Source organism: Rattus norvegicus, chromosome 5 (assembly GCF_021556685.1).
Source record: "Rattus norvegicus strain SHRSP/BbbUtx chromosome 5, alternate assembly SHRSP_T2T, whole genome shotgun sequence".
Taxonomy (NCBI): Eukaryota; Metazoa; Chordata; class Mammalia; order Rodentia; family Muridae; genus Rattus; species Rattus norvegicus.
The window spans coordinates 138,264,445-138,284,997 of NC_141538.1; the positions used below are offsets into that span (position 1 = coordinate 138,264,445).

General features: G+C 44.2%; 2 protein-coding genes across 3 annotated transcripts; one reads left to right on the plus strand and one right to left on the minus strand.

The window, feature by feature from the left end:
- Positions 1-3,580: 3,580 nt before the first annotated feature.
- Or13p5 (olfactory receptor family 13 subfamily P member 5) lies at positions 3,581-7,213 on the plus strand. 2 transcript variants are annotated; one of them, XM_087550218.1, is made up of 2 exons: positions 3,581-3,595; positions 6,287-7,213. In XM_087550218.1, the coding sequence occupies exons 1-2, from the start codon at positions 3,581-3,583 to the stop codon at positions 7,211-7,213; spliced, it is 942 nt and encodes a 313-aa protein (XP_087406344.1).
- Positions 7,214-13,670: 6,457 nt separating this feature from the next.
- Positions 13,671-14,618, minus strand: Or10ak14b (olfactory receptor family 10 subfamily AK member 14B). Its single transcript, NM_001000822.1, is given in 1 exon segment — positions 13,671-14,618. A coding segment is annotated over 1 exon segment (948 nt).
- Positions 14,619-20,553: the final 5,935 nt, after the last annotated feature.

Genomic DNA, 20,553 nt, shown 5'->3' on the forward strand with positions numbered 1-20,553 from the left:
CTTGAGACTCTTTTCCTCCTATTGGGTTATTTTATCCAGACTCAATATGAGGGATTTTGCCCTGTCTTATTGAATTTTGTTTTGTCATGTTTGACTGTTATTTCTTAGAGGCCCACTCTTTTCTGAAGAAGGGGAATGGAACAGGAGGGAGGGAGTGGGGAGTTGGGAGGAGTGGAAGGAAAAAAAAACTGTGGTTGGGATTTATTGTACAAGAGAAGAATCTACTTCCAATAAACATTTAAAAGAAGGAAAGCCATCTTACAGAGTATGACATGCATCTTGGCCTTGAATCCCTTAAAAAGAAAGAACTGCTAATATGTATTCATATGTTTGCATAAAGTTATCTCAAATGTGAATGGCTTGGATGTCTTTGCTCTAGTTCATGGTGAAACAAAATAGAACTAAACAACAACAACAACAACAACAACAACAACAAAGTAAAATTATTATTAAAAAAAAAAAACCCCACAGCCCAGCCAGGCATTGGTGGTACATGTTTTTAATCTCAACACTTGGAGGCAGAGGCAGGTGGATCTCTGTGAGTTTGAGGCTATTCTGGTCTACATAGTGAGTTCCAGGACAGTCAGAGCTATAGAGACATCCTCTAGAAAAAAGAAGGAAGAAAGGAAGGAAGGAAGGAAGGAAGGAAGGAAGAAACAAGGAAACAAAGAAAGAAAAAGAGTCGAACTTTTAATGGGGGCTGGAGAGATGCGTCAATGGTTAAGGGCACTGGCTATCCTTCAATTTCCAGCACTTGGCGGCTCACAACCATCTATCACTCTCATTCCATGGGATCTGATGTCCTCTTCTGGTGTTCAGATGTACATGTAGATAAAACAACCATTTACATATAATACACAAATTTGTAAAAATTAAAAACAAACTCTCCTAAAACTAATTTTTTAAAATTAGTAAAATGTTGCAAGACACGAATAACACCCATTTCAACAAAAGTGATGCTTACAGGAAAATCTTAAATTATAAAATCTTATGTTGAGGAGGGACAGGAAGAAGATGGTGATGGTGACAACATTAGTTCACGACCCTTAAGGTGTGGTGGTTCATGTCTGAAAGTTCAGTACCAGGGGTCCCAAAGCAGGAGAATTTCCAGGAATCTGAGGCTCATCCTGGGTTGTGAGAATTTATTTCATCAGTCAAACAAAAAAGAGAACAAAACAAGAAGCAAGTTAGCAGGAAGGCAAATGTCCAAATAGAGACACATGAAATGGGGAGTAGAAAACACATGAGGAAATGAATGAAAATTTTAAAAAAGTCTCTTTAAATGACCAATGAAATTAAGAAATATGAGACTAGTCATAGAAAAAGAAGGAAGAAGAGATAAATTACTACAATTTGCAATGAAAGAGGGACTGTCACGATGTGCCCTACACAAAGATTATAGGGCAACACTACTAATAATGTGATTCAATAGGTCAGGCCTTAAAGTGTGTCACATTTAGAAAGATAAGAGTACTAGAGACTGTTTCAAAAGGGAACAGAAAATTGAAACACAGCACATTACATTATTTAATTAGCAATTTATTCATTTCACAGAAGAGCTAAAGAACCAGGTGGCTTCACTGACAACTCTGCCCAACTTATAAAGTTCAACACCAATCTTTCCAAATTTCAAAGCAGAAAAAAAGAAGGCAGAACTTTCCAGTACATTCTTCTCATAACAAAATCAAGACGTCACAAGAAAAGACAATTGATAATAATTGATATCTGTTGAAAATGTTGATCAAAAAGTGACTCCCAAGAACATAAAAACTTTTTATATAACAATGCAAAAAATATTGTCAAGAAAACTGTCCAAGGTCATACAATGGGCATGTGAGGGTCATTAGTCAGATTTAAAACATGGCAATTGTGATTTATTCACAGATAACTGTAGATCCCATCCCTCATCAAAGAAGTGTCTCTTTGCAGCAGATGGAGACCATTACAGAAAACCACAACTGGTCAAAATGCACAGAGAGACTAATTATGGCATGACGAGTCCAGGTTAATATATCTACAACACAAACTTCACACCCATGGGTTGGGACCACTGTGGAAGGAAGAGATTTCAGAATGATTGGAAGAACCAGACAACTAGGAAATTGCTGTCTGATTGTGTCTCAGGAAAGTGACAGGGAAGCTTTGCCCATGATACTGCAATGCTATGGCTCCCCATATCTCTATTTTTCTGGGGGAGAGCAGTATCTCTCACTGAACTTTATGCTCACCAATTGGCTCAGTGAACCCACCAAGGATCTGTTTGTCTTTGCCCCCAACCTCCCAGCATTCAGGTTATAAATGTTATTCTGAGATTTTATATGGGTTCTGGGAATCCAAAGTCAGGCCATCATACTTGCTCAGCAGAAACTTAAACTGAGCCATGTCTCAGAGCCCATTTCCATGTTTTATATGCCTTCTGTGCCCTTGGAGTCCTTCAGGTCCCACCACAGACTTCTTAATCCCTGAGCACAACTTTCATCACCTTATCCTGGTACCCAAGGTCCCCACATCCAAAAGTCCCAACTTTTTCAATCCAAGGTTCTTAGCAATCCATGGCATCATCTCCCTATTCTACCTTGAGATCCAGTGTGGACAGACTTCTGAGCATCCACGGGAGTAAGTAAATCAGAACCTCACATCCAGCCTAAATTATATGCACGTTTACCACATCTGTTTCACACATGCTCATAGTTAGCCCTATAAACGGTCCTGTTCTGCTATTGCTGCTTTTTGCTATTGTGAAAACTGGGGTACAGAGAGTTGTCTTCTGGCCAATGCGTACAGTGTTATTAAGTGGTAGAGCTAGAATTTGATTTCAGGTCTTCCTGGGTTTTGCTCTTATGTAGGGTATTTATCATTACCTCATCTTGGCCTAAGCTCTATGAAAGATCCCCCCATTGCCTGAATCATAGTCCTTTCCCTCCAGAAAGTCAAAGTATTTTAGGGCTGCAAAATTTCAGCACACAACATAGCCCAGTTCCCAGCAGAGCATGAGGGGGACAATGAGAAACTTGAGGGGCTGAGCACAGAGAGCTCTAACTTGACCCTACATCCTCTGAGGAACGTGTTCTTCTTCTTCTTCTTTTTTATGATCCATGGAAAGTTTCCCCAACATGTCAGTCCAGCCATCACCCTTACAACTCTTCACTGTGTATACGTGCAAGTCCACACGTATACACAGGTGTGTGTGTGTGCACATGTATATGTAAGTGCATGTCCACATGTATATGTAGATGCATGTCCACATGTATACACAGGTAAGTGCATGTCCACATGTGTATGTAGATGCGTGTCCACATGTATACACAGGTGCATATGCACATGTATGTGCAGTAGCGTGTCCACGTGTATACACAGGTGTATGTACACATACATATAGAGTCCTAATGTTAAGCTTAGATCATTACCCAGGTCTATTTTATTTGCAAACAGTCTCTCATCATCCTGGACCTCACCAATTCGTCTAGGCAAGCTAGTGAGCAAACCCAATAGATCCTGTAACCTCTGTTTCCTAATTTGTGATTGCTTTACCATGTCTGACTTTTACATGGATGGTTCTGGGCATGGAACTCAGGTTCTCATGCTTGGGCAACAAGTTATTTACGAACTGAGCCACCTCCCCAGATTCCACCCCTGCATCTTTTAAACTATGCATTTACTGCACATGACCTTCACACATTCATCTCCATTGACAACAAATGAGGAAAAGGGAAGGGAATCGGGAACATGGAAGGGACTTGGGGTTGAGAGGATCAAGAATGTTGTCTATGGAGGACTTCTGTACCAAATGGGAGAGTTGAAATGTGTGCTCAGGGTCTGGGAGGGCTGCGGTGGGACCCAGAGGACCCAAAGTCACAGAAGGCTCATTAGGAAGCTTCAGCTTCATTGTCCCTGAAGACTTGGAGCAGAGTGTTAAAGAAAAATCTCACTCACTCCTAGCTCAACCTTCACACAGATCTTGGATCAGGTAAGGAAGGGAGCTGCAGAGGTTGCCTGAGACATACAGTCCTCACAGTGCTACCCGATGTACTCCATCACCCCATCACCCCCGTCCTATCTCCCATCCCCATCCCTAACCTCCATCTGCTTGCTCCACAACTGCCTGCTTCCAACTCCCTTCCACTTACCTCAGCATTTCATCCCTGGTCTTTACTCTTCTGGTTGATTTCTGGATCTCGGTCTTCCTCTGGTCAACAATGTCTCAGCGTGACTCTCTCTGCTTCTTTTCGTCTCTGTATTTGTTGTTATGTTAGTCAGTTGCAACAGAAAAAAGTGTAAGGAGGAGGGCTGTTTCTGTGGAGATGAAGCAGGGGACGCTCTTCTGCATTCCCAGGTTTGGATTCTTAGATGGAGGCACAGGACAAGAGGACTGCTACTGACGGTACAGATGGAGACGGCAAGTTACAGTAATGGCTCAGAAGTCCTGCTTGAGGCTTTATGAGTCACAAAGCTTGAGACAGACATTGGAACTAGGAGGAAGCATGCACTGTCATTGGTGACGAACAATAGCAGAATAGAGCCTGACATCCTACCGTTCTCTCTGAAATGCCTCCCAGCCCAGGCAATCAGAATGGACTGACCCCTCCTTTACCTATTCCTGGCCCTTCTGATCACCCTTCTGCACCACCACCCCCTCACACATTCTCCGCTCTGCCTCACATTCTGGTCAGGTTTTAGCAGGGACTGGCACTGAGATGTCTACTAGGACTTTCTGTAGTAGCTCAGGCACCAGGTTTAGGGGAAGCTGGAGGACAAGAGAAGAAACAAATGTGGCAATGTCCTCTTCTCTTCCCTCTTGGTTCTCTAGAAGAAATGTCTCTCTTGTTTCAAATCTTTCCCACTCAACATGGTCTCCTGATCCTTCTTCATAGCCTGTTTTAATTTGTCCACAGCCCCCTTAAGGGTACAGTCCAGGAATGAGCATACTGTTCAGCACATGGTCTGGCTACTGCAGACACAGATCACCAGCCCAGATCTACCAGGGTCCTTTCTCAATGATGTAGCCTCATCCTGTAGGACCCTCTCTATACTCACCTGGTGTAAGTCCTCGGCTCTTTCCCAATAACCTGCTGTCTCATCTGAGCTTCCTGTAGTTCAATAATTATTTGCATTGAGTTAGGGATTCACTATGTAGCTCAGCCTGCTCTTGATCTCTCTGTGAGCCCCGCCTGGTCTCGAACTCAAGATCCTCTTGTCTCAGCCTTCTGAATTTTAAGGCCACAGGTGTGAGCCACCATCATGACTAGGTATAGTTAGATGTTTTAGTCAGGTGTGGTTATTGGTACCAGCCAGTTGTTTAGTCTAGCTGAGGCTGGACATCTGATTTTCAACCCCTGGGTTAGATCTTCCTCACTTTGTACACAAGCTGCCATGAAAAAGAGTCCTTGGGGCCAGTCTGTTGGAATATGGACTTGAGCTTTCTGACAGGCACAGTTGCTTGCATCTGTGTCTGCCTCATCCTCCCCTCTGTCCCTTCGGCCCTGCTCTACTGGACTTGGCACTAATGGAGCTTGTTCTTAGTTCTTGATACATCACTTCTCTCCTTTCTCTGGTGCATACACGCTCTGACCAACTTCTTCTACCTTAGTTAAAACACTTCCGACCCCATGTCCTGGTCCTGGCATCTCATCTCACTTATTTACAGCTCAGCTCACCCCTCAGCCCAATGCAGTCTGACATCTGCCTTAAAGCAGGGAAGTAGCAACCACTCTGCCTTAAGTAGAAGTCAACTTCTAGAGTCAAGCAGGAAAGCTCTTGCTTGGAGGCGAGTAAGGGCAGGAAGAGGCAGAGCTGTTGAGTGACTCCACCTAAAAGAAAGTGTCAAGGCTTCCGGAGGATCAACAAACAGAGATACAAGTAAATTACTAAGAACTTCCCCTGTTTGTGACGTTGTATATTCTCCCCACATCTCCAGCTCTCTCAGATGTTCATAGAAAGGGTTCTGGACATACGCCTTCAGATAGGAGGGGGAGAGTGTCTCATCCTCTTCTTACCTTTCTGTAGTCTGCACCAGGGAGATGAGAAACAGTGCAGCATGCAAAAGCAGGTCCCAACAGAGGGGAAAGCAGGGGACATTCAGGGGGGAATAATGAAAGAAAAAGATGTCCTGGAGGCTCTGGCTTGAGATACTAAACATCCCGAACTTAGACCTCAGTCTCTGAACCGACATCAATCCTAAGGAAGATTAAGGTCTTGGGATGGGCAAAGTGCTTAACTGCATTCTAAGCTGTGCCACTAGGTCCGTTTCTCTTTCTGCAGTGGAAGAATGCAAGGCTTTTCCTATGAGAACCATAGCTCTGTGTCAGAGTTCATCCTTCTGGGGTTCTCCAGGAATTTCCAAATTAATATAATCCTCTTCAACGTCTTCTTCTTCCTCTACCTCTCTACACTTGTGGGCAATGGTCTCATTGTCACCTTGATCCAACTGGACTCCCGTCTCCATACACCCATGTACTTCTTCCTCAGTGTCCTTTCCCTGCTGGATATGAGCTATGTCACCACCACAGTGCCCCAGATGTTGGTGCATCTTGTCTGCCAGAAGAAAACTATCTCCTATTCTGGGTGTGTGGCCCAGATGTACATCTTTCTGGTATTAGGCATCACTGAGGGCTGGTTGTTCTCTGTCATGGCCTATGATAGATATGTAGCCATTTGCCACCCACTCAGATATAAGGTTATCATGAGGCCTTGGCTGTGTGGTGCAATGGTAGTCTTTTGTGGACTATGGGGTGTCAGCTGTTCTCTGATCTACACTGTCTTCACTATGAGGCTGCCCTACTGTGGCCCCAATGAGATCAATCACTTCTTCTGTGAGGTCCCTGCTGTTCTGAAGCTTGCCTGTGCAGACACATCCCTCAATGACCGGATAGACTTTATCCTAGGTTTTATCCTTCTCCTGGTTCCTCTTTCCTTCATCCTGGCCTCTTATGTCTGCATCTTTGCCACCATTCTGAGAATCCGCTCAGCTCAAGGTCGACTGAAGGCCTTTTCCACCTGTGCCTCTCATATCACCGTGGTCACCATGTTCTGTGGACCTGCCATGTTTATGTACATGAACCCCGGGGCCAATGCTTCCCCAGAGAGGGACAAGAAACTGGCTCTGTTCTACAATGTCATCTCTGCCTTCCTCAACCCTATAATCTACAGCCTCAGAAACAAAGATGTGAAGAGGGCTTTCCTCAAAGTAACAGGCTGGGGAGGAGCTACTGAGTGAGGCCCTTCAAACACAGAAGGCCGCAACAGCACCTGAAAGGACAGCCTGTGGCCCTCCCACCTTATTACTCCTCCTCACACAGAGGATGGGCAAAAACCATTCACTGAGGGTTAAAGGGTACAATGTGCAAAGGCGGATTCCTACTATGACCTGCTGATGTTCTAGAAGGTGGGCTATTCTCAAGCATCAAGGGAATTAATGTGGAGACAGAGCGTCAAGTGTCTGACTCATTTCTGTATCCTGGGCCAGCAGAGGCTCAGACACAAATGAAGTATCATTAACATGTGCTGTTGAGTGATTACTGGGCATACTAAATCTACTCAAGATGCTAAGACGAGATAACCCAGAGGACTCGGAATCAATAACTTTATTTCATTGCCATCAGGAGCAAAAACAGTTTTCAGAGAAAGGGAAAAGTGACCTCACTTCTCCTTTCATGGTGGCAAAATCCCCTGACAGAAATAACCAAAGGAAGGCAGGTTTATATTGACTTTTATTTCTAGGATATGACTTGTCATTGTGGGGAAGCAAATGAGGGTGGTAGGAGCCTGAGGCAGCTGCTCATTTAGTAGGCACCGTCAGGAAGCAAGAAGAAAATGAAAGCTCAGACCCAGCCTGGTTTTTAGTGGACCTTGGTCTTTAGAATAGTGCTATCTACAGTTTAGGTGTGTCTTCCCCTCCCAATCTAGATAAGCCCTCTCAGGCATGGTCAGATGCTGTTTCCTGCGTGATTCTAGATCTCATGAAGTTGACAATATTAGACATCACATTAGGTTTAATATATATGGTCATTGTCGATGCATCGCTGTCCAGGGCCTCAGGATATATGACGCTCCAGATCCCTCAGCAGATGCCCTGCTGTGGTGTTTCTCGGTTCCCAGATGACATCATCTCAATGACATCATCATGATTATAAGCTCGGACTTTGCAGGTTGATGCCTTGTCTGTAAAACTGCACCAATAGTAATAATTATAGCAAACCACCTTGCAGGATTGTTGCGAGAAGTTAAAATAGGTAAAGGACTCTGAAAGATGCTTGGCATATGGGATCTCTACAGAAACATCACTGTTCTAGTCTGTTCCTAACATCCCACTTGTCAAGCAACATCCAAGGCTATCTCAGCCCAGGGAGAGCAGCCATTCTGCCCATGAGAAAGGAAGACTCAAGGGCAAGTTTAGCATTTGTTTGTACTTCAGGCTGCTGTGGGTTTAGTTAGAAACTCGTCAGCTCAGTCTATGAAGCCCTGAAGAAAACATGGCAGTCCTTCAAGCTGTTGCCTGAAGACACACTAGAGACAATCAGCTAGAACTGCTCAAAGGTTTCACCATTAATAGCCCACTGGTGCAGCTTTTAATAAACATTTGCACAAATCTGAACTGAGTAGCAGTTATGTTATTACAATATTTAATTTTAGCACTTGCCGAGGCAGCAGGTACGGTTGGGTATGCCTGTAATCCCAGGAAGGCTGGGGTAGGAAGACGGATGGATGGTTTTTAGCAGTACAAACGCCCAGCTTATGGCTCCGTAGGGTCCCTTATACCTTAAGGAAGGCATAGGCAGGTTTGCTGTATACGGTCCTGAGTCACACTCAGGGAGACAGGCTGGATTTACAGAGGGTTTTCAGGACACTTTACTCGCTCTTTCCACCAGCAGGAGGCAGGAGGCAAAGGTGTTCCCAGCACTTGTTAATCTTTTGCATTCCATAATCTATACTAGCACCTCAGACTTTTTCTGCCCCGTCAGCTGTGGCTTTCGAGATCTTGAAACATCAACACATAGGCATGGCAGGTTCTTCCAAAACATGCCTCAGTGAGACATTCTCCGATTTCTGTGCTCAATCAGAATTATCGAATATCTATTAGTCAATAGTATTCATAAAAAAGCAATGAAGACTTTGATAAAGATGATACTGATTCTGTCCAATTGGATGTCACTGAAGATGGTGACAGGAGATGTGTTTTAGAAGCAGTAAGGAAGTGGACTTGAAGAGAGATGCTAGATCAATGGGAGAGAGACGGCAGGGACTACACAGAAAGACTGGTTGATAAAGCCTGGCACCAAATCTCAAAGACAGGAAAAGTGGTAGAAAAACCAGAGGCTGATTATGCTATCCAGTATCCCTAACTCATATGACAGAGACATCACCTACTCCAAAGTTAGTGGGAAGCTAACGATGTAGTGCCCAGCTGTGTGGTCTCTGAAATCAGTGGATTTAGTCAGCCCAGCCATCGAGCGTAGAGTTTAGGCTTCTCCTTCAGCAAAACGAAGTGAAGACATTTGGAATGGACCATACATTTAGAAAAAGGGACTTCAAATACAAGCTTTGAGGAGAAGAGTTTAGGCCAAGACTAAGGTCAGACTGAGAGTGAATGCGTGGGGTGAGGGATGCCCTGGTGTTGAACACTTTGGGTGGTGATGGGAAGAGATGATGAGTACACAGCAGAGTTTGAATCCAATTTCGTTTGCATAGTAACTGTAGGGTTTTAGCTATGAGCCCCTAACCTCTGTGCAAACTAGTTTAATAAGTTCCAACCAATCTCCCTTCAGGAACATAAAGATGATGTTTTCAATTGTTTGGGAAATTGTGCCAATCAAGAGGAAGAAACTACCTAGTCTATTAGAAAGAAAGGAGAGAGGAGAGGGGGGGGGGTTAGGTAGGTATTAACATCTAGGCATCAGTGATGCAAGAACTTGGGAGAAAGACAGGAAGACTCAAGGCCAGCCTACATGAGGCTCTTTCTGAAAAAAGTATATATAGATATAGATGTAGATATAGATAGATAAAGAAATATACATATTCATATATACATATACGCATGTATGGATAATAAATGGGACCCAAGGACCAGGAAGTAGAAGCTCAAAGACAACAATATGAACTTCCATATTGTTCATTAAAGCTGACCCAGCTTCAGCTCCTGCAGAGATCAACACTGAGCCCAGACATTTAGGGTATCCACCAGAGAAGACCTGGGACATGGGGGTTAAGGCAACAGAAAGTCTTATTTAGCCAGCCAGTAACTATACTGGGTATTCAGAATCCCAGTGTAGCACCAAGCCTTTCTCTGGGTAAGCTTTTAAGCACAAACACCATAATTTGAGTTGACAAGCTTCAATTAGCTAGTACAGTTAGCCAGAGACAGAGCTACAGAATCCAGTTAATACCTGCTGGCCAGTTGATTTCATTGGCAATGGATTTGCCTTTCCAACACATAAATGCTTCTGTGAAAAGCATCATGTGTGGACTTACGGAATGTTTTGTCTGCCATCAGGGTATTCCACACAGCATGGCTTCCCAAGAAGGAACTCACTTAACAGCCAGAGAGGTGCAACTGTGGGCCTATACTCACGGAATTCACCAGTCTTACCAGGTTACCCACCACCCTGAAGCAGCTGATCTGACAGAATGATGGAATGGTCTCTTGACACAGTTAAAATGACTATAGAATGGCAGGAAGCTGAAGGGTTAGGTAGGTACTTCAGAAGGCAGTATATGCTGTGATCCAGTTAGTCCAAGAATGACGGTCTCCCAGTGGACAGTCCAAGCATCCAGTTGTTTCAGTCCACAAGCCTGGGTGTCTCAGCTGGCCTTCAGTATGTGTCAGAATCCCAAAGATGTATGCTGTACTACCAGTACAGCAAGAGCGAGGGCAAGGAAACAAAGAGCAAAATTTTCTTTCTTGTCCTTTCTACAGGCTGCCCAGAGGAGGTTTGCCTCAGATTTCAGGTAGGTACTTCTGCTTTGAGTAAGATCTTCCTACCTCACATGATCCAATTAACTAAAAATCCCCCCACAGGTGTGTGCCTCAGGCTCTAGTTGACACAGAAATTTGGGAATTAACCAGGCTAGACCACTCTGGATCTGACAGGCAAACTTACACACAGGGAATGGGTGTGTTAGCCAGCAATGAGTGCGTGGACCACTCCTCTGGAATCAGAGGCCTTCACTGCGGGTAGGGTTTGCAAAAGAACAGCTCGTATGTGTGACAGGCAGGGAGCTTTGTGCATGAGTCCACCTGGTAGCAAGATGCACTGGAGGGCTTGAGGGTGCCTGGCAGGAGGCTGGATGTGAAAGCCTGCTAATTCCCATGACAACTGAGGCTGCAAATTGAAGTGCCTTCTAAGTGGTAGTCAGGAACTTCCCACCTAGGTATTCCCAAGGCCACCTTATCAAATCCCTCTGCTCTTTTCTGCTCCACTCCAACTCTACTCTTCCCAGGTTCTCCCTGTGTCATCCAAACTCCAGCAGCATAATCAAGAAAGATCACTCCTCCTAGGATTCTCAACCCAGAGTCTTTCCTAGATATTCCACAGGCATTGCATCTCTTTAAGGGGAAGAGTCTTTATTCACAATTGCAGCCTGAATCCCTTGGGAGTACCAGCATTTGTTCCCACCCTTTCCCAGTCACCTCTTCCTAAGGCCATGGTTATACTTGATGTTATCATCCCTCAGAATACACCAGTCCTCCAATCAGTGTCTCAGTATCCTCATGGACCTGGGATCTGCCCTGTACTGCCTCTCCTGAACATCCTCCAGTGTGTGTGTGTGTGTGTGTGTGTGTGTGTGTGTGTGTGTGTAGGGGCAGTTCACTTTGTAGTGTCTCCTGAACAGTGTGTATCGGGGGGCGGGGGATGGCTCACCTTGAACTCTGTATGTAGACTAGGTTAGCATCATTTCTTAGCGATCAGCCTGTTGTTGCCTCCAAAGTACTGGGATGTGGGTCTCTACTCCCAGCAGCTTTAAGCTTCTTGAACAGGGGGAAGTCATTTCCTAAATTGAGGCTTTTCCTTGTTCCTGCTCTTTCCATGGCCATCTCCTTCTCATCCACAAGCATCAGCTAAGCATGAGTTCCTTAGCATCAAGACCTTACTAGTTCGTGCTTTATAATCGGGCCTCTGCCCTCCAGTTTTCTCTAGCGAAAAACCTCATTTGTTCTCTTCAGAGACTGCACCCTCTTTTCTAGACATCTGACTTGGTGTGTGTTTCCAGCTCATAGCTTGTGGAAATAGCCTTAATCTTGGGCTTACTTTATGAATCTGTCAGTTTAAGGATCTACAGGGAGCTAGGTTACAGAGAAGGCAGTGTGAGTCCACTTTGAAGACTGAAACAGCTGGAGTCTAGTGTCTGCAGGGCATGGTAATGGCAAAAGGCACACCCTCTCAAAGAAAATCACGCTTGCCTGCTGCTGGACTTTCTCCTTCCAACTGGGATCCCAGCCTATGGGAGAGTTTCAATCATACATAGAGAAGATCTTTCCCCTTGGTTAACTGACCCACATGTTTCACATCTCTGTCAACACCTCATAGGCAGTCTGAGAAATGTGCTCACAGATTTTCCAGGTGTCTCTGAACCCAGTGATAGAGACACCAAGATTATCCATCACCTCTGAGGTCAGGTAGCAATGTGAGCAGGATCTGCTGAGCATTTTCTTCTCCCTCCCAGTCCCTAGTTACCTTCCCGCTGCATTCCCACATGGGAAAGGACACAGACAGAATTCCAGAGTCCAAACCAGCCTTGGAAACAAAGTGAAGGTGTTAATTTTATTCAGTAATTGAGTGAGATCCAGAAAGAAGTAAATTGACCAAAGTCATTTTCATATACTAACCAAGCGACCAAGGTAGCGATGAGAACCCAGGTCCATTAACGTCGAAGGTTGTCTTTGATAAGACAATGTACAGTTCACCTTATCTACCCATAAACCACATTGATTTAATGCACAAAGTCATGTCTCTAAGCTGAACAGTTAGCCATACTATTGTCTTAATTTTAGTATTGGCAACATATACTGATTGTATATATACTACCTTGTTTATATTGCTAGACACTGGTTAACAGTACCTCTCAGTTACATGAAACTTAGATGTTTCTCATTGCTTTCATGTATGATATTGATTTCTGTGGTCCAATGATAGGTTACATTATCCTCTTTCTTTGCTGTCCTTGGTAGAGAAACTATATGTACCAAACCATTCCACAAGATTCCCATGGCTTCTTTGTAGGAAGAAAATAACGTTGAAGAGTTTGACACTGTGACTGACCATATAGCTTGCTTCAGTCAATGAATTATATGTAAACAACATGTCACTTTTGAGAAGCTTTGAGTCGTCATAAACTTTGTGCACAGTTCCTTTTTAATGCTATAGACGTCTGTAGTTTATGGAATAGCTTAGGGATCAGGATGAATGTGAAGAGAACAGAAGGTTTTCCCCAACCTACAGTTAACAAAATCATGAGTAACAAGTGAAAGTTTGTAGTTAATAATCCACAGGGATTATTGAGGTTTTTGGTGCCTTAATGTAGCCTATTCAAAAAGACAGACATATTGGTTTCACCGTAGTTTGTCTACCTACCAAGTACTATGTTGGTTCAAATGGACAGCTGACTTACATACAATACAGGGACTACTGCTTTCTTAAATAGTCAATACTCAAACTCCAGTTTCCCAGGATCCTGACTCACTGGTCTACCATAACATGTCCCATCACTTTGAGAAATGCCCTCTTGATGTCCTTATTCCTCAGACTGTAGACCACAGGGTTGAGCAAGGCTGTGAAGACATTGTAAAAGAGTGAGATCTGCTTGTCTTGCTCAGGAGAGTAGCTAGAATTTGGCAACATGTAGATGCAAATGGCTGGAGCATAGAAGAGTGTGACCACAGTCAGGTGTGAGGCACAGGTAGAGAAAGCCTTGCAGCGGCCCTGGGTGGACTTGATCTTCAGAATTGCCTTGGCAATATGAATGTAGGAGGCCACAATGAGGGAGATTGGAGTAAGAACCACAAAGACACTCAACACTAAGTCCACCATCTCTATGAGGTGGGTATCCATGCAAGCCAGGCTACGCACTGAAGGACCTTCACAGAAGTAGTGGTCAACTCTGTTGGGCCCACAATAGGGCAGACTCATGGTGAAGGAAGTATGTAACAGAGAGAAGAAGAAACCACAGGCAGAAGTTCTGGACACCAACTGTATGCACTGGCTCCAGTTGAGGATGACAGTATAGCGCAGTGGATAGCAAATGGCCACATACCGGTCATAAGCCATGACAATAAAGAGGATGCTCTCAGTCATACCCAGGGTCCCAAACATATACATCTGCAGCCAGCAGCCAGCAAAGGAGATGGTCTGAGAGTGAGCAAGAAGATGCACCAACATCTGGGGCATGGTGGTGGTGACATAGCCCATGTCCAACAGGGAGAGGGTACAGAGGAAGAAGTACATGGGCGTGTGCAGCTGTGTGTCCAGGCAGACCAGCATGACGATGATCCCGTTGCCCAGCACTGAGCTCAGGTAGATGAGAAGGAAGACAAGGAAGAGGATGCTGTTGGTCGTGGGGTCTCTGGAGAAGCCAATCAGGATGAACTCAGAAACCCAACTTCGGTTGTGCAGTGGAATCAACCACATGGTGGAGGCTGTAAGAGAATCCATTATTCTATGTGTCACCTGACACGTGCCAGCCATAGAGCCAGAAAGAGAAGATACAAGCTGAGGAGATGGTGCAAAAGTGAACCACTGATGCTGCTCCAGAGGACCAGACAGCTCAAAGCTGTGTCTAACCCCAGTTCCAGGGGATTTGACTTTCTGCTCTCACCTTCACAGGCCAGACACACACGTGGTACACAAGCATGCATATAGGCAAAAACCCATATATGCAAAATAAAAATTGATACTTTTTATAAAAGTTTATAAAAGTGTGTTTGTGTGCCAGTGCGTGTGTGTTTTGTGTGTGTGTGTGTGTGTGTGTGTGTGTGTGTGTGTGTGTGTGTGTATTGGTTCTGGGATGTGGCTTCTGAGCTCGGTGGTCAGATCCTCTGCACTCTCCTCAAGTTGCTGAACCTCCCAGTGCCTCAGTCTCCTCACCTATCCAGTGAGGCTGATGGCAGTCATGGCTCAGGATCACGATGAACATCTAATTCACCTCACAGAACTCCTGGAAACACCACATACACATGACAGGTCACATGCCCTCTCACACTCTGGATCCATCTGTGGGAAGGCAGAGACAGGGGATCCCGCAGCAGCAGGGCTAGTGACTCTCGCTGAAATGATGGGCACTTGGTTAAACTGAGAAACCCTGCGTCAATGAATAAGGTGTGAGCAATTGACAAAGAATCCATGTCAGTCTTTGAACACACACATGCACACACACACACACTCACACACAGACACACACTCACACACACACAGACACACACACACACACTCATACAGACACATGGTCATGCACATGCACACACACTCAAAATGCTCTCTCTCATACACACACATATGCATGCACACATCAGTTGCACACACATGCACACACCAAGAATAAACAAATAAATGAAGCAAATACAACAAACATTCATCAGAGACACACCCATGCACATATAACCTTATGAGTAATGACATATTCAAGTGTGCAATGCATTGAGGACATTATAGCTGACCCCGGGGGATACTGATGGATCCTGTGGATATGAAGCAGGAAATATCTTCCTTCTTTACTCCTACTCCCTCTGCACTCACACAAAAAATCAGTTCCAGGTGTATTGTAGATTTCAGTGGTAAATCTAAGGCAACAAATTTTTAGAATCAAATCCAATAAATATATTCATTATTTTAGGGTAAGCAAAGGATTTCTTTAAAAGAGCACTTTCCATGGAAGAAAAAAAATAATGAAACCAAAAAAGAAGTACTCAAAAATTTATACAAAGACTTAGAAAAGCACAAACATAACATCAGATGCTCCAGGAGAACAGAGAGCACTCATAAAGGCATTTCACAGAGGCAGCTGTCTCTTAAGCACACATGAGGGTAAGAGGTTCTCACACCATCACTCATCTGGACATTGCAGAACTCCACAGAGCCACACCCACCTCTGCTTCTCAATCCCAAATCCCCACACACCTACCAGCACAGCTGCAATAACACAGTGTGACTAAATGCAATGGGAGAGAAAATTAAAATGAGTCCTTCAGTGTGTGCTTGGCTGTGCTCCGTAAGGTTGAACATATTCAATGCACTGCCCAGCAATACAAATATTAAATATAATTCTGAAACAAGATGTAAGCACACAGACACATACAAATATATGCTCAAGGAAAGACTTGTAGAGGAAATTTCCAAAAGCTTCTCTAAAGAGTCTGAACTAGGGGCCACACATATGCTAATGAGCAAGACAGTGGTTGAGGCAGGAGTTGCTTTTGATGGGAGTAGAACCAGGAGAGAGACTTGAAGCCATTCCCAGTCTTCACTTTCCTTGTCCCCATCCTCCCTCTTGACCAGTCACTGCTCATCCCCCTCACAGCCATCCTTTCTTTCACCCAGGTCAGGGGTTGGGGGTAATCCTCTCCTCTGGCATTTCTGTATCTGTCTCCATATAACCCTTACCTCTAAATTTTTCCTTCAATGCAGTCTTTTTTATTTTATTTTGTAGAAGTTATTTGATATGATACACTTTGACCATATTTTCCCTCTCCTCCAACTTTTCTAGATCATCCCCACCCAACTTCATGTTCTTTCTCCTCCCACTCTCTCAACCAAGTCAAAACAAATCAACAAAAATTATGACAAAAAAACTAAAAGAAAAAAACAAAAAAGGACTAAAAACAAAAACAAATCCATGGGGTCACTTTCTTGTGGGCCAGCTGCTGCTGGGTATGTGGTTTACCCTGGAGTGTGACCGATAAACAGGGCAAGATTCTAGAGGAGAAAACCGATTTTCCCTCTCATAGCAGTTATCAATTGCAAATCAACTGCAGACAGATTGTTGTTTAGAGGGGGACTTTGTGTTCACTTCCCCTTCTCCTTGCTGGCCATTTGTCTGCATCAACACCTTCTTCATAGGACTGCTGCTGCGGTTTCTGGAAGAATTCACATGAGTTCCGTCGGGCCACTGGTGAATGATTTTTTAAGAGCTCCTAAGCCCTGTCATTTGAGGTAGATGCACAGAACATTCCTAATGTGTCTGCTCTGAGAAGACTAGGCTTCTATATGCTGCTGTCTCCTCCACCTCCCCTCTCATATACAAATGTCCGCTGGACCACTACTGCTGCCCTACATACCTCTGTCTCTCTACACATTAGGAATTGCCTAGCTTTTTCTTGGGGGGTGGGTGGATGATGCAGCTCTGTTAGGAAGCCATTGAGTGGTGCTACCACCTCCCACCCCCAACCGATAGGTTACATCCTGCATTTCTTGTTCATTGACTGGCTATAGTCTGAAGAATACTAGAGGGATCTGATAAAAATTTTGGACAATAACTTGAACAAATCCCATCTTCTTGTCTTGCTAGCAGAATTCTCACACAACTAGATGATATAGATATAGATATAGATATAGATATAGATATAGATATAGATATAGATATAGATATAGATATAGATATAGATATAGATATAGATATAGATATAGATATAGATATAGATATAGATATAGATATAGATATAGATATAGATATAGATATAGATATAGATATATTGTAGTTTGGGTGATTTTCTGACCTTTACAATAACAAAAACCAACTAATATTTATTGAGAAATTTGCGTATTCCAGCCACCCTTGCCCTAATTTTAGGCTAACATCACATCTCACTGAAAGAAGTATTTTCACCCATGTGTTATAGGTGGAAACCTAAGGCCTAAAGAGAGCAGTTTGTTCCAGGTTACAGGCTTGGCATGAGAGAAGTAAGTGGGAGGTGAGGTGGTCTGGCCTCAGAGCCTGGCTCACAGTAACCACCTTCTCTGCTCTGGAACACAGGCTCTCAAGGAAGGTGAAGACAGCAAAGTCTTCACAGTGTCCTCTAGTTGAGCTCATTGAGATTCTGCACAGAGCAAAGCTCCTAGGGCAGCTCTCCATGGCTAACTATAGACCAGTTCTCCTGGGGAGATTTTCCTCATGTCTGAATGTGGGAGGATCTCAAGTGTAGTCAAGGTAGATAGAGCAAAAAAAAAAAATAGTACTTGGGGTTGAGGATTTATCTCAGTGGTAGAGCGCTTGCCTAGCAACCGCAAGGCCCTGGATTCGGTCCCCAGCTCCGAAAAAAAAAAAAAAGAAAAAAGATAGTACTTAGGGTGTGGTTTGACAGCATGGGGACACCATTTAGTCATTCACAGCCTATTATGGTTTCCTAGCCTAGCAGCCTCTGGTTTGACTTACAGTGTCCCACTGGGCCTGCTGGGTCAAGCCTGTGATCCTAACACTACAAAAGAAGACAAAAGGATGATGTTGCAGGCTAGATGCTGCTGCACATGGTAGCTTCAACCTACAGAGGCAGCTTCTAGAAGGCTTAGAATAAGGAGTCCCAAAATACTGACTACATAGCGAGCTTGAGTCCAGGCTAGGCTACAGCAGACTAACATGCCTCAGCCCCAAGAAAGAAAACCATGATGGCCATGCCCACAAAGTGCATCGAGCTGTGTCTCTGTGGTATGGGAAGGAAGATGCCTCCAGCGAAACTATCACCGCTCTCTCATGAATAGGGCTTCCTGCTTCACTTGAGATCTTTGAGCTCTGCATTCTCCATATTCAACATGATGTAAAAGAGACAAACTCTCTGTAAATATTCATTAAGTCAGTAAAGGGAAGAAGGATGAAGGAAGGGAAGAAGGAGACAAGGTTGAGACAGAGAAGAAAGAGAAGCAGGCAACAGGAGAAGAGGTCAGAGTTTGATATGTAAGCACGGAGGACCTGGAGGTGGGTGGTTTGACTGCTACCCAAATGTAGTACCACAGATGGCTGAACTCCACCCGGAAGGCCAACACCAGTGACCATCTTACCACTTGTAAATCCAGGGAATGTCTCACAGAGTGGCTGTTGCTTGCTCTTATGAAGAAGTCACACAAAGGAACTAGATTAAGCTAGTTAGGATTCTAGGCAGCCCAATCTGCAGAAAAACTATAAGGCTCTGTGGAAATTGAGGGGCTGAATCTCTCAATTCTTATGCAAGGAGCAGGCAGCCCTGGCTCCTGAAGATGGTGTCTATAAAATCCTGACTAACAAAGGCCAACTCAGACATCTTCACCTCTTCCCAGTGGGACCAGCAGCTGAGGTTTTATGATTCTACCTCTTCCCTAACGTTTCCAGGAGAGCACAGAAGGGCTCATTTCTGTTCCCAGTGGGGATGCTGAGATGAATCCCTGGATGCTGTCAACAAGAGCGCTACAAGTGAGACCCTGGGGACAGAGCAGGAAGAAACAGCCCACAGGTGAGGGGATGTGACCTGTTCCCTTTTCTGGACTGACTGGGGAATTAGAGCAGCTCAGAGAACAGGAGATGGAACCTGGTCTCCTGTTACACAGGTCATTGTGAACTTGTGATCAAGTTCTCATTGTGATTCCTTTTGTTGTCCAAACCCTGAACCAAGACAAGCAACGATGAGACCATGTTTGTTCACACTCCTCTTCCTTCCTCTTCTACCTTGGGGCAAATCAAAGTCCTCCGTTCCCTACTGTATAAAGTCTGAGCAAGTTACCCAGCCACTCTGGTGCTAATAAAGAGACAGCTACAGTGGAAGCTGGAGGTTAGGTTTAAGAAAAAGACAATTTTCTGCTCTTGCAGAGAAGCAAGTGTGGGTCCCAGCATGCACATGGCATCTCATAACTGTCTACATCTCCAGATCTACAGAACCTTATACCCTCTTGTGATCTCCTGAGTGACCACACATGCATGTGGTGTACATACATACATGGAGAAAAGACACTCATACACATGAATAGAGAAAAAGAAGAAAAAGAGTCAAAAGTGCTATGGTATCATGGAAGCCAGCATTGACATAGCCATGTAAGTCAACTGAGAAAACTTGCCCTCGGGCTCATGGCTCTTGGATGAAAAGAAGAATTGGGGACCAAATCTGTTAAGCTCTAGAGAACGTTTGTTTGTTTGTTTGTTTGTTTGTTTGTTTGTTTGTTGAACTTGCTGCTATCCTGCCTCCATTTTGTCTTCTGTAGAATTCCACTCTTCCCTTCTAGGCTTGCTAGAATAAGATGGGATGATGCTGTGTACCTGCCACAAGTACTGGTCTGTGTTTCATGACCTTGAAGCTCTGGCCCCGTCTTCTTCCTGTATCTTGATTTCCTGAGTAACCAGTAGGAGAGGACTGGACCCTAAGTCTTTCTTGACTACATTATTTGATATGAGTTAGAATTCCTGTGAACTGATCTTGAAATGCAACTGATATTAAAAGTTAATTATAAAATGACAACTAAATTAAGGGTATTGGAAACAGAGACAAGGTGTCTGACATCAGCTACATAGTACCTGAGGGAATAAAATACTTGAGTCTGGAGTTTGATTTATAGCATTAAAAAAGGCAACAATAACTCCAAAACTCCTCACATCCCGATGATTGACTGCATT